This window comes from Alexandromys fortis, unplaced genomic scaffold (genome assembly GCF_014885135.2).
Source record: "Alexandromys fortis isolate MF-2015 unplaced genomic scaffold, M_Fortis_MF-2015_v1.1 scaffold_23, whole genome shotgun sequence".
NCBI lineage: Eukaryota > Metazoa > Chordata > Mammalia > Rodentia > Cricetidae > Alexandromys > Alexandromys fortis.
In genome coordinates, this window is record NW_026067907.1 from 16,005,132 (window position 1) to 16,019,082 (window position 13,951).

The following is a 13,951-nucleotide window of genomic DNA, read 5'->3' on the forward strand; positions in this document are numbered from 1 at the left end:
AGAATATTAGAAATGGGTTAGAACAATATGTAAGAGCTAGCCAATAAGAAACTGGAACTAGCTGGGCCAGGCAGTGTTTGAAAGAATACAGTTTCCGTGTAATTATTTCTGGGCATAAGCTAGCCATGCGGGCGGCCGGGTGCCAGGGACGCAGCCCTGCCGCTCCTATTTCAACAGGCAGCACCTGAAACTACTGATGTTTCTGGTAGTAATCACAGCTCTCCGGTTACTGGCCCATTTCTCAGGCAGTGGTCCAGGGAATCTGTCAACTGTGACTGCAACCAGATGTCGATTTGACTAAATTCCTATGGTTCTATTTATTAATAGAAACTGGAATTCAGAGACTGGGAAAAAAAATCTGCTAACTTAGAGAGGTTGAAGAGCAATGAGCTGACCTTCTCTCTTCGCTGGTGTCACAAAAAGAGAGGATCCTTCTGCTCAGACCAGAAAAAAAAGAAAAAAGAAAAAGAAATAAAAACACACTTAAAGTTCAAAGTCTTTCCCTACTACTTCGTGCCATATCTCTATATAGTTATACTCTGTACTCACTCTGATTCTCTATCATACTTTTCATTAATTTGTTGCTGGATCCACCTCCTGACCCAAGGTTTATTTTGTTTAATGAATACAAATGCTCACTCCAGACTCACAGTGTGATCAAAATATCCCACAAATTCCTCCCACTGGCAGCTCTCAGATGCTGGCCTCTTCAAATTCCCTACCCTCCCCCCTCCTCTCCCTGTGTTTCTTCTGCCCAAACTGCCCCAGCCTGCCCAGTCAGCAGAGCCAGCCCAGCAGGGAGGGCTTGGTGCTCACAGGCAGCCTCTGAGCCTGAACTCTCCAACTTTTTATCCTTCTACACTAGCACCCTCTTACCCAAGCAAACTCCCTCTGATACCCAATTTCAATCCACAGGCTACATCCCTTCCCACACCACACTCACTTCCATGGTGAGGTCCCTCACTACATCAGGTGGTTGGTGTTAGGGTTTCCATCCTTGTTCCCTCTCTCTCACTGAACTCTCACAAGTTAAATGTGCCTTGGGTCTTTTACTTTAGACCATACATCACATATCAAAGAGTTCCAATACCTTACTCAGTCCTATGATATTACCTCTCACAATATCTACCTCATACTCTCCAACAACCTCTTCCTTGAAAAGCACGGATGAGTTTGGGGAAAGGCCCATGATCATTTAGATCAAGTACACTAGACAAAAGTTCTTATCCCACCAGAACTGAGGCAGTTACAGACATAAAACTCTGACTGGGACTACAATTAGAGATATCACTTGTGTCCTCATGGGACTTACAGGAGCTACCCTTTAGACCACTAATTTTCAAAAATTATAAGACATAATCAAGGATAAGTCTGAAACCCTTTCAGTTTTTCCAGTGTCTCACTAGGGCCTGGATACAATACATAAATCTTGACCCTGACATTCTGTATAGCGAACAGCTCTCATGACTTATTTTTTGCCAGCTCAAATGTCTAGATACCAGACTCTTTACTCCCCAGACTAATGCATTTGTCTGGACTTCAAGTTCTTCCACTGCATGGGTAAATATATCCAAAGACACAAATATCAACTTCCAGCTAAGGCTACTCAAACTACTGATTTTGGGTACTAAAATGGAAGGGCTTCCAGGTCCTTGTGACACATGTAAAAAGCAGGGCTACTGGGTCTGAGCCTGTCCAACTCCTCATAGGCCTAAAGGTTTCTGTCCCAAGTGGCATCAGGAATGTCACTTGGGTTCAGACTGCCCCTGAGATGCCACTTTCTTGAGGTCATATGACCTCTATAGCCACATGTGAGCTTAGTGTCTGAGGACTGATAGGATCCAGACTCTTTTCCAGACCTGACCAAGCCCACACTATAGCCAGGTGCTGGTGGTCAATGACTTTAGTTCTAGCACTCCGGAGTGATGTGGGAAGGTCATTTGTCAATCTGTTGTTTCATTGGTTAATCAATAAAGAAAACTGCTTGGTCTGATAGGTCAGAAAATTAGGTAGGTGGAGTAGACAGAACAGAACGCTGGGAAGAAGAGAAGTGAGCCAGATGTCATGCGGTCAGATGTTATGGAGCCAGACACGATGAAGCCCCAGCCCCAAGATAGACGTACACTAGAATCTTCCTGGTAAGACACCACTTCGTGATGCTACACAGATTATTAGAAATGGATTAGTCAAGATATGAGAGTTAGCCAAAAAGAGGCTAGATATAATGGGCCAGGCAGCGTTTAAATGAATATAGTTTGTGTGTTGTTATTTCGGGGCATAAGCTAGCCAGGCAGCCAGAACCGGGTGGCAGGAACGCAGCCCGCTGCTCCTTCTACACAGGAGATAGAATCAGGTAGATCTCTGAGAGTTTGAGGCCAAGCTGGTCTAGAAAGTGAGTCACCCAAGTCCTATATTCTCTGATGCTTTTACATCCCTTACCACCCCCAATTTCCTGGAAACATTGAGCAAACTAATAGAACACCTAAGGAAACCTTGACTAAACTTTCTCTCAGATTACACTTAAACTGACTCAAACTCTTCCCTTTAGCCATCTTTCTCCTACTCATCCACACACATTGTGCCCACCTTCTTCCTAGGCCACTTTCAGATCTTCTGGCTTACACTCTACAACCAGAAGATAAATTCTTCCCGACCCTCTTAATCTGCTATTCTTTCCCTTAAAATCTAAGCAATAGAGGCCTTGTACCATGGTGCTCAATACTTCAACTGTAAGTTCTGCAGCTTTGAAATGAAAGGTTCCCCAAAATCAAGTTTAACAATTGTTTTCCAGCAAAGGAGGGATTCCCTAAGAAAAGTATTGCAGCTTTGCTTTGGTAAATATGTCACAATGCACAACAAATCTCACACAAGGGAATTATTGGAATAGAAATGCCCTGGAGAATGACTGCCTGTGCTAAAGTGAAAAGCAGAAGCAAACTGATAAGATTTCAGGGCTTATAGAGGACTTTGCATGGGGGATACTTTCCAGTGTGGCCTAGGATTTGTGGACCTTTGGTATCTGATTTGGTCAAGATCAGAGATTTGTGGGATTATGTGCTCAGGGACTGGTAGTTTCTGTAGCCTGACTCTGGCCCAAGTCCAGCGATTGATGATATTTCAAGTCCTTAATACTGGTTTCTAGGTCAAGTCAGGGGCAGGATAGTTTTCCTTGGACCTGGTCTCCAGGTCAACTCGGGTCAGATTGTGATTTTCCTGGTCCTTTTTGCCCTGCACCAACAGCAGCCAGACATTGAGGAATCCCATTCTGGATTCATGTATTCCATCTCATACCCTTTATTTCCCCTCCTGCCACACCATCCCTCCACCTCAACCCACATTCTCAACCTTACTCACAGGGCCTTGCTCCCTCAGGATAACCTGCTCTTTGCTGCCCCCTATTCCCAAGCAAGATGATCTTTTTTTTTTTTTCATTTCCATCTCTCCTCTACCCCCATAAAAACATTTGGTAGTTCCAAATAAGAAAACCCCTCAGCCCTCGAAAGGATTCTACTCAAATCATAGGTTGGACCTCTGGTCCCACAAATGGATACAGTAACCCAGTTACGATCCACATCCAGCCCCACTCTATTTCAAAAGTCCCCAACATTTTCCTGTTTTACCTTCAAATTCCAGGGGCTGACATAATTATCCTGAATATAAGGAAAATCCATTCTACTCCCATAGAATTCACTGGATACATAGTATCAAACTCAAGTTAGCACCTTTCTATTGGGGACCAGGCTTCCTCGGCCCAACAAAGGAAATAATGTCCAACTCCTAATATGTCTTGTAGATCCATGGGAGAACAGATGGGCTACTATGATCCAGAGTAAGCTTTAAGTTAAGTACATACCTGCAGGAACAATTGTTATCCACTTCCAGCTGGTCCCCCTGACTCCACTAATTAGTGTCTCCTCGGATATATTTGTGGTCTGCAAAAATACACGACACAATCAAACCGCACCCAATCCTACCATCTACTTTTGGATGCTCCCACTCACCTCTTATCCCCTTTTTGTGTCCAAATCCTTTAAAAAATTCTGTGTGTTCTCAACTTCACCAGCCCCTGTCATAACACATCCGGTGTTTCCTTTGTGCTGCCTTACAATGCCCCCTCTTAGCTATGATCCCAATTGCCAGTGCTACTATAACCTTTCCTAACTACAGGACAAATACCTTTCTGCTCTTGGCACTGTGGTTCCCCCCGTGGGAACCAGAAGCATCTCCTCATCTACTCTTTTCCAAAAAACTTGTTACTTTCCTTCTTTCTCCTACCACACACTATCACCCCTGTTCTCTACAGGTCTTGATTTCAGCTCTCACCGAGGCTCCCAGGACCGGATAGGCACAGGTGTCTCTAGTGGTATAATGTGTATTTCTCTGACTGTATAGCTCTAAATGGACCATCTGCACTCTACTTGTTTATCCCAGGAACTTTGACATCAACTAAGGTGACAAAAGGGTCTCTCTCTCACTAGTCTGGAAGTCACTGGCTAATCTAGTCTCGCGAACTTGTAAGACTCACAAATTTACCTGTTTCTGCTTTTCAAGCACTGGGATATACAAGTGCTTGTCACATGAGTTTTGGAAACACAGGTGTTAGTGAATCAGCTACTGAATTTGATATTTCTTCACCCCAAAATAAGAAATGTGTGGAGAATGGACAGCTCACATCAAGTTCCCTGAGATATCTGTGTTTTAATCAAGAAGCTTATTGTTTTAGTCTTATGTGTAAAGACTTGGAATAAACTTTAAGCAAACACACCCAAACAAATGAAGATGGTAAAGAAAATGAAAATGACAAAAAGTGCCTGCATTTCATCATATTGTTTGTTGTCACTGATAAATTTAATATGCTAATCTTAGTCAGGGAATAGTGGCCTGGCATTTTCTTATGGGCTTATTTTTAATGAATTTGCCCCACAAAAGGCTAAATTCCTTGTTGACTTAACATTTTAACATATAAGTTATTGCATTCTTTATTTGGATGGAGAGCTAAATACTACATTCATATTTTGTTATGTAAATTTTTTTAGGATAACCAGGGTACAATCCACAGACCCAGAAAACATACATAACAAGGAGGGCTCAAGGGATGGTGGTGGTGAGTCAATACATGAATCTCACTGTGAAGGGGAAATAAAATAGATACTTCCTTTTTAAGGGGGCTTAAGGGTTGGTGATTGGGATAGAAGTGACCAAATATGGGAAGGATGAAGGGACTGAGAGAGGCAACTGGAATCTGCAGGCCTCTCTGGGATGAACTAGTGATATCATGCAATGGAACCTCCCAGCAATCTATAAGGGTGACCTTAGCTAAAACTACTAGCCATGGGAAATAGGGAGACACTAAACTGGACATCTCCTGTAACTAGACAAGACTTAAAGTGGAGGTATTGTGACACCAACCCACCATAATACCTTTGCCCTACAATTTGTCTTGCCTACAATATATGCTGGAGTAAGGTGGCACCGAAATTGTGGGAATGATCACAGGATGGCCCAGCTTGAGACCCATACCCAGAGACTAAGCAGCCCAGAGAACTAGGAAAGAACCATACACAATTGGCAAAAAAAAAAAAAAAGTCAATGAAATGATTCCTGATGATATTCTGCTGTGCTCATAGATGGGTATCCAACCCAACTGTCATTAGGCTTCACCCAGCACCTGATGTAAACAAATACAGACACCACAGCCAGACATTTGGTGGAATACAAGGAATCCTGCAGAAGAAGGGGAGTAAGGATTTTGCAGGAGCCAGTGGAATCAAGGGTCAAGAACACAACAAGAAAGCTCAGAACCAACTAGCCTGGGCTTACAAGGGCTCAAGGAGACTGAACTAACAACCGGGGAGTCTGCATACGACTGATATAGGCCCTTTGGATATAAATTACAGATGGATAACTTGGTGTTCTTCTGGAACTCCTAACAGGGGGAGCAAGGGATGTCTCTGACTCTGTTACCTGCTTTGGGACCAGTTTCTTCTACCAGATTGCCTCATTTAGCCTTAATAGAAGAGGAAGTACCTAATCTCAGTGGAGCTTCATTTACCATGGCAGAGTGATATCCTTGGGAGATCTACACTATTCTTAAGAGAAACAGAAGAAGGAGTGGATGAGGGTAGATGGAGGTGGTGGAAGAGGGACTGGGTGGACAGGAGGAAGGGGAAGCTTTGGTCAGGATGTAAAAGAAAACAAATAAATAGAAATCTTTATAAAAAAAAATAAGTTTTTTGTCAAAGCCTTAAAGTCAACAACCCCACATCAGACAAAGTTCTAATCTCCAAGATATATAAAGAACTCAAGAAACTAGATTTTAAAACTCTAGTTAACACAATTAAAAAATGGGACACTGAACTGAACAGAGAATTCTCAACAGAAGAAGTTCAAATTGCCAAGAGACACTTACGGTCATGCTCAACTTCCTTAGCGATTAAGGAAATGCAAATCAAAACAATTTTGAGATGCCATCTTAAACCTGTCAGAATGGGTAAAATCAAAAACAACAATGATAGCCTATGCTGGAGAGGATGTACAGTAAGGGGAACACTCATCCATTGCTGGTAGGAATGCAAACTGGAGCAAGCAATTTGGAAAGCAGTGTGGCAGTTTCTCAGGAAATTTGGGATCAACCTACCCCTGGACCCAGCAATACCACTCTTGGGAATATACCCAAGAGATGCCCAATCATACTACAAAAGCATTTGTTCAACTATGTTCATAGCAGCATTATTTGTAATAGCTAGAACCTGGGAACAACCTAGATGCCCCTCAATGGAAGAATGGATAAAGAAAGTGTGGAATATATACACATTAGAGTACTACGCAGCAGTAAAAAACAATAACATCTTGAATTTTACATGCAAATGAATGGAAATAGAAAATACTATCCTGAGTGGGATAACCCAGACCCAAAAAGATGAATATGGTATGTACTCACTCATTTGTGGAAGCTAGCCATAAACCAAGAACATTAAGCTTATAGTTCGCAAGACTAGAGAAGCCAAATAACAAGGTGAAAAAGAAAAACATATATAGATCCTCCTGGAAATTGGAAGCAAACAAGAATGTAGGGCAAAAGTTGTGAGCATGGGAGTGGGAACTAAGGAGAGGACTTGCAAGAGTTTAGGGGAGTGGGAGGGTGGAGATGAAGGAAGGGCGGATATAGGAGCAGGGAAGAAGATACCTACATTAAGGAATCCATTTTAGGTTTGACTTGGCTCTAGAGGGGATCCCAGGTGTCCACTGGGAGCTTCCTAGCTAGGTCCTTGGACAGCAGAGGAAAGGGTGCCTGGACTGGCCTTGCCCCGCTTTCACATTGATGATTATCTCGGAAATAGAGACAGGGACCCTCATCAGAGCAAGGGACTGAGCTCCCAAGGTCCAGCTGAAGGGCAGAAGGAGGGAGAAGACGAGCAAGGAACTCAGGGACTGGTGGGGTTGGTCCACCAACTGAGACAGTGTGCCTGTTCTAATGGGACCTCGCCAAATCCAGCTGGACCAGGACTGAATGAGCATGTGATCAAACCGGACTCTCTGATTGTGGCTGACAAAGGGGGCTGATTGAGGAGCCATTGATAAAGGCACTGGGACTTGTTTTTATGGCATGTTCTGGCTTTGGGGGACCCTAGTCTATATGGAAGCACAGCTTCCTAGGCCTGAATGTGTGTGTGGGGGGGGGCTTTTACAATGCCTCCTCCCTCTCTTCAACAGAACTCCCAGATGAGCCCGGTCCAGTGGATGAAGGTTCTCTGACTGCAATTAGGGTTGTCACTAATCGTATTGCAGGAAAAGGGCAGTTTTGGTACCCATTCTACTATTGTTAGGAGTCTTAGCTGGAGTTATCATTGTGAATTTCCTGTTTGTTTTCTAATGAGAAACATGAAGCATGTAGATCCTAAAAGGAGGGGTGTTGAAGAGGACCTTGGAAGAATAATGAAAGGGGAAAACATAATCAACATATATAATATAAAAGTATATTTTCAACAAAAAAAAGAATAAATTGTAATGAAAAATTATGTCACCCTGTCTTATGGCAACATTCAATGTAAGAACCACATGTCCTAAGGAACCTGATTTGATTCTTTAGTGCTTCAGTAACCTGATACATAAAGATGAAAAAGAAAATGGAAAGGAAGAACAGGAAAGTTGTTTACTTTAAAGAAACTGAATATTTATTTTTAGATCATTACATTTGTATCAAGTCGCTTTATGGACTACTTAAAAGCAATTCTATGTATGCATATTAATAAATGTATATTTACTTTACTAATGTTGTAAGCTTTAAAATGTTATAAGCTTTAAAAGTCTAGGTTCTGACATTTTATTTTATGACTTTATTTATTTTTTCCTCTTTGTGTCTCAGATACAACTGACGTCTTTTGGTTAACAGAGTTGGTATTCTGAGATTGAAAACATCTTTACAGTTTATATTGCAGCTACATATTTAAGAAACTGAATAACAGTAAATACTTGATTGAGGATGCAAATCTTTTGTACAAGAGAACATTTCACTGTGATTGAAATAGAGAGAACGGAAGAAAAGTGGAGGGCTTGACAGTTTGTAACTCCAGCATAGAAGAATTTTATAGCAGAATCCTTTAAATACCTTTTTTAAAGCAACATATGTCAAAGTTCTTTAAATTCTAACTAGTATGGACTTGCTCACATCTAAATAATTTCTTTAATAATAAACTCTATGATACATTTCCTTCCTCTATCACACAGGCAGATATTGAGATATAAGAAGAAGCAATTCAGCCCAAAGTCAAAGAGCTGCGCATGTGGATATATTATTTATTTTTCCTGAAGAGTAGTTCCTGGGTCTCTGTGTCTTTTTCAATTTTGGATTCACCTGATCATAAACACAAAGTTTAGAGTACTCAGCTTAATTCCAGTGGCATATACTCATTCTTGAATAACATTGTTTGTTTGTAAAGAAATTCAGAGCACAAAAGTGTAGAAAAATGAAATAAATCATATAATAGTACATTTAAGTCTAAATAACAAAATAGAAGAATCAGAGTTGATTGATAATAAAAGTTTCAAAACATGAAAATTAAACTTTAGTGAAATACATTATTATAGTAGGATATAGTCTAAAACAATTATATAGATATAATAATATGTTACGAACTCTTCATAATCTTTAACAAACTGATGTTATTGACTCATATGAATGGTAGAATATAAAACCTCAACTATCATAAATATGCTTGTGTAAATATAAGGCATTTTCTTAAAGTAATCTTTTATTTCTGAGCCTGCTCAAGGCTTCTTTTACATCCTTGTTCCTCAAACTGTAAATCAGAGGGTTTATCATGGGAATAATGAGGAGGTAAAAGACCGATGTCATTTTGTCCTGGTCTAGAGAGTAGGCAGAGCTAGGTCTAAAATACATGAAGAGCATGGTCCCCTGGAAAATCCCAACTGCAGTCAGGTGGGAGGCACAGGTAGAGAAAGCCTTGAACCATCCCCCAGTAGAGCTGATCTTTACCACAGATGAGATGATGTAGCAGTAAGAAATGAGGACTCCTGAGATGGTGCTCAGTTCAATAAAACCAAAAAGAGAGAATAATACAAGTTCATTGAGCTGTGTGTCAGAGCAGGAAAGAAGTAAGACAGGAGGTAAATCACAAAAGAAGTGATTAATCTGAGTAGAGCCACAGAAACATAAGCTGAATGCCAATGAGGTATGTATCAAGCCATCTACAGTTCCTATCAGGTAAATTCCAGTTAAGAACTGACAACAAACTTTACTAGACATGTCAACAGCATACATCAGAGGGTTGCTGATGGCTTTGTACCTATCAAAGGCCATCACTGCCAGAAGCATGCACTCAACATCTATAAAAATAGAGACAATCAAGAGTTGGAGAAAACAGCCAACAAAGGAAATTGAATTTTCTCCAAGAAGGTCCACCAGCATTTTGGGGCCAACTGCAGTGGAGTAGCAGAGGTCAGACAAAGAGAGATGGCTGAGGAAGAAGTACATTGGTGTGTGAAGCTGAGAATCCGTTCTGATCAATGTGATCATTCCTAGATTTGTCAGAAGAATAGTAAGGTAAACAATCAGAAATACTATGAACAAAGTTACTTTCATCTCTGGCTTGTTGGTAATTCCCAACAGAAGAAATTCAGGTGCAGATGAGCAGTTTCTCTTGTCCATTCTTCTTTACACTTAATCTAAATAGGTACAAAACTCATTAAGATAATGGCTTTTTAGGATTTTCTTTTCTTTTGGCTACATAATGCAGAAAATATTCACATTCTTAGGCATGCACCAGGTACACAAGCACACTAAGAAAACAGCTAACATAAAATGCAGTAGTAATATAGTATGATCCTAGAAAAGTCGTCATAGAGGAGAATGATTACATTGACTTTTACATCCATGTCTACATCCATCTAGCTATCATCTATCTGTCTGTCTGTCTGTCTGTCTGTCTGTCTATCCATCTATCTATCTATCATCTATCTATCATCATTTATCTATGTGTATATATGTATATATATACCCATCTATATACCTATCTATCCATTTATATTTTTAAGACATGATCTATATGACTTGTCTTTATCTCCATCACTCATCATTCAGTAAAATATGTGAATAAAAATGCTCATTTATGATCTCGCATAGTGTGAAAAGTGACAAATTACAGACAAATTATAACATAAAATATATTTTATATAGTCTTATTATAGTCATGATCAGTATTATTATATTTTTCATTATGAATTTTATATGTATCTATATATATTATCAGACAATAGATTAAGAGAGTTAGGGTACTATTTCAGTTTTTTAAGTCTTTACATAAAGCTGAAAAACAATTTCTATTACCTATCACTCATCACTAACTACTGCCTTTCTAACCTCTTTTATTTACTTAAATATGCTCAGATAACAAAACCTTTCACAAATAAACTAGAACTTGCAAGAAGTGGCAGCAGTTGCTTACAGCAAATATTTTTGCTTAATTTAACTCTTAACTTGACTTTAAAATTTAGATGTAAATGCAAGTTAATTAGAAAAATTGTACAAATAAAATCCTTATGTATTTAGTGTTTACTTGAGCAGTTCTATGTGAATTTTCTGGTTATTTTTGTGTTTTATTATTTTTATACAGAAAGTGGACAGAGGAGAGTGAGAGAGGACACATGGAAAAAGAATAAATCATAGAATAACAGTTTAAAGAGATACTTGATATTCTTTATATAGAACAAATGAAGAAACAAATTCATTAACATATAATAAAATGTTGCTTGTAGATACTAAGTAGAAATTACCTAACTACCTAAGCAGAAATAAAGCTACTTATTCATTTTTTTCTTGAACTTTAGATCATGTCCAGGAAAGACTATAATACTTTTTTTCTTGTATTTTTTTTTTTTTTACAAAAAACCACTTAACCCACCTGTGACAAGAGAGTCTTCCTAGCATTCCTGTTGTACTTGAAGATAAGTTCATCACATTTATTTTCATCTGAGGCTGTTGAGATTTAATTCTCCTGAGGCTCTGACTCTTCTGAGTTATTCCAATGTGATTAATTACACTCCCCTCTCAGTGTTTTTCTTGGGAATATACAACCAATGCACCCATAGTTATCATATTCACTGTTTATCCTTGTCTCCGTTTTTAGAGTGACATATTAATGGTGACAGATTTTGTTAAGGAATTTTAGTGAAATCAGTCATTCAATGAAACTGAAATTGAACTTTAAGCAATGGTGTCTACATTCTTCCTTATTTGTTTCGATTCTTCCATGTCCACAGCAATTTCACCCACAACCTACTTTAAAATGTGCTAATGTAAACTGAAAATAGTAACATTCCCACCTCTTCCTTCCTCCCTTCAAGCATTATTTCTATGTATCTCCTTCATTATCTTTAAAAGTAATGGCCTGTTTTTTTAATTATTGTTACACACATGCAAACACGTGCACACACATGCACACATGTGCACACACATGCACCTGTATGTGCACACACATGCACCTGTATGTGCACACACATGCACCTGCATGTGCACATGTGTGAGAGCACACAGTTTTGAATCCATTCCATTTTGACTAAAAGTCAGAGAATTCAAACCTATTCTTGCTCCTCAAGGACAGATAACAGGATTTTTGGCCAACAGTGTGGCTACTGGATGTCTTGCTACTCATAGAACAAACAACAGGACTTAGGGCATGGTTACTAGGTGTTTTGAGATGGAAAAAGCTAATTAAGCTTGTTTCTTCCTTATATTATGGGAAGGAGTCTTTTGCCTTCCCCTTTTAATTGGGGAACATAAGGACTATCAGTAATAAACCTGAGGGTGTTACAGTATTCCCTGGAAGCCCTTCCAACTCTTATCTTCTATCTCATATTTCTTTCCTTAATCCTCACTCCCCTTTTCAGGAACATGTGAACAAGTTGGCCAGTTCAACACAAAGGCATGCTTGAATACAGAAATTGCATCTGCTCTCTCTGCTTACCATTATTTGTATGCCTCTATTTTCAGGACTGAAGATTTGGTACAGGGTAGCTAATTGTGTATCCTTTCCTGAGGAAAACTAATTTTTCCACTCTCAGGATTAGTTGTTTGTTTGTTTGCTGTCCAAAGTTTCTGTCCTGTCCAGTTCCTACAGTCATTAAATCCCAAAGAAATCACACAGAGGTCTACATTACCTATAAACTGATTGGTCCATTAGCTCAGGCTTCTATTAACTCTTATAACTTGTATTAGCCCATTATTCTTGTGTATGTTAGCTGTTGGACTCTAGCGTCCAAACACCGAGGAGGAGTCACCCCCAGAGACCACCTCACACACCACAGCCGATGCAAAAGCATGAGGATTTTATTAATTCTGTCATGACAGGGTCCCCCAGCATTCGGGAAGCTGAGGGACCTCGAATAACTGGTGCAGTCTACTTTTAAAGGGGCCACAGAAGCAAGTGGGGTTGTTCTTTGACTATTCTGATTGGCTTATTCAAAAGGGCTATTACCAATAATTGACTGGAGAGCTGTTGCCAGATCAGATGAGGTAAGAGGTCATTTTGACCCCGTTTCCCAGGGGACCGAACCAAAACATACGTATATGGGTAATTGTTCAGGAACTGAGTACGTGTGAGTGTAGCTGTTAGGTCCTTGGTTCCCAGGGGAGGAGGGGAAGCACTATGGTACAGAGGCTGAGAGAATTCAGAATTGTCAAAAATGGCTTCAGGATTGTCTTAAAGTCTTACATTAGCCACGTGACTTGGTACATTTTTCAGCATAGTAGTCACATCTTGCTTGCTCTGTGGCTGGATCAGGACTGCAGACTAGGACTTCCTTTTTCCCAGAATTCTCCTGTTCTCATTGACCCACCTCTACTTCCTGTCCGGTTGTCCTGCCATTACTTTCTGCTGGGCTACTGGCCAATCAGCACTTATTTAAAGTATAATTGACAGACTACAGACCATTGTCCCACACCATTTGTTTGTTTTCATATTTTGTTTTTTCGAGATGGGATTTCTCTGTAGCTTTGCAGCTTGTCTTACAACTTGCATTGTTGAACAGACTGGCCTTGAACTCATAGACATCTACTTATCTCTGTCTCCCAAGTGTACACTCTCAGCATTCTTTAGTTACATGTGTTTCTTTGGTTAGTGATGATGCCTCTTGTGAGTTCCCCTATCAATTTTTGCATGTCTACTGGTGTACTCCTTGTTCAGGTCATGTTTATCCTGTCATGTCAGTGACATTTTATGAATATAGGTCCTGACATTTTTAGGAGATCCAATGACAACGACAAATCCTTTTTTCTTTTGACTTTTACAGTCTTTCCACCCCTCTTTCACAATGGTTTCTGAGTCTGAGGTGCAGAAGATGTATTGTGGAGATAAGCCTACACAGTTCTCCATTTTGATTTTTTATAATTTTCTACAATTCACTCTGCTACAAAGATAATTTACCTTTTAAAAAT

General features: G+C 39.8%; 1 protein-coding gene across 1 annotated transcript; it reads right to left on the minus strand.

Annotated features, from left to right (window-relative positions):
• Nucleotides 1–9,238: 9,238 nt before the first annotated feature.
• On the minus strand, nt 9,239–10,174 carry LOC126497687 (olfactory receptor 5W2-like). The gene has a single exon (XM_050135865.1). The coding sequence runs from the start codon at nt 10,166–10,168 to the stop codon at nt 9,239–9,241; it is 930 nt and encodes a 309-aa protein (XP_049991822.1). The 5' UTR covers nt 10,169–10,174.
• Nucleotides 10,175–13,951: the final 3,777 nt, after the last annotated feature.

What these genes read in the sequence shown, in the direction of transcription:
- LOC126497687 (XM_050135865.1), bottom strand. Translation starts at nt 10,168, where the DNA reads ATGGACAAGAGAAACTGCTCATCTGCACCTGAATTTCTTCTGTTGGGA.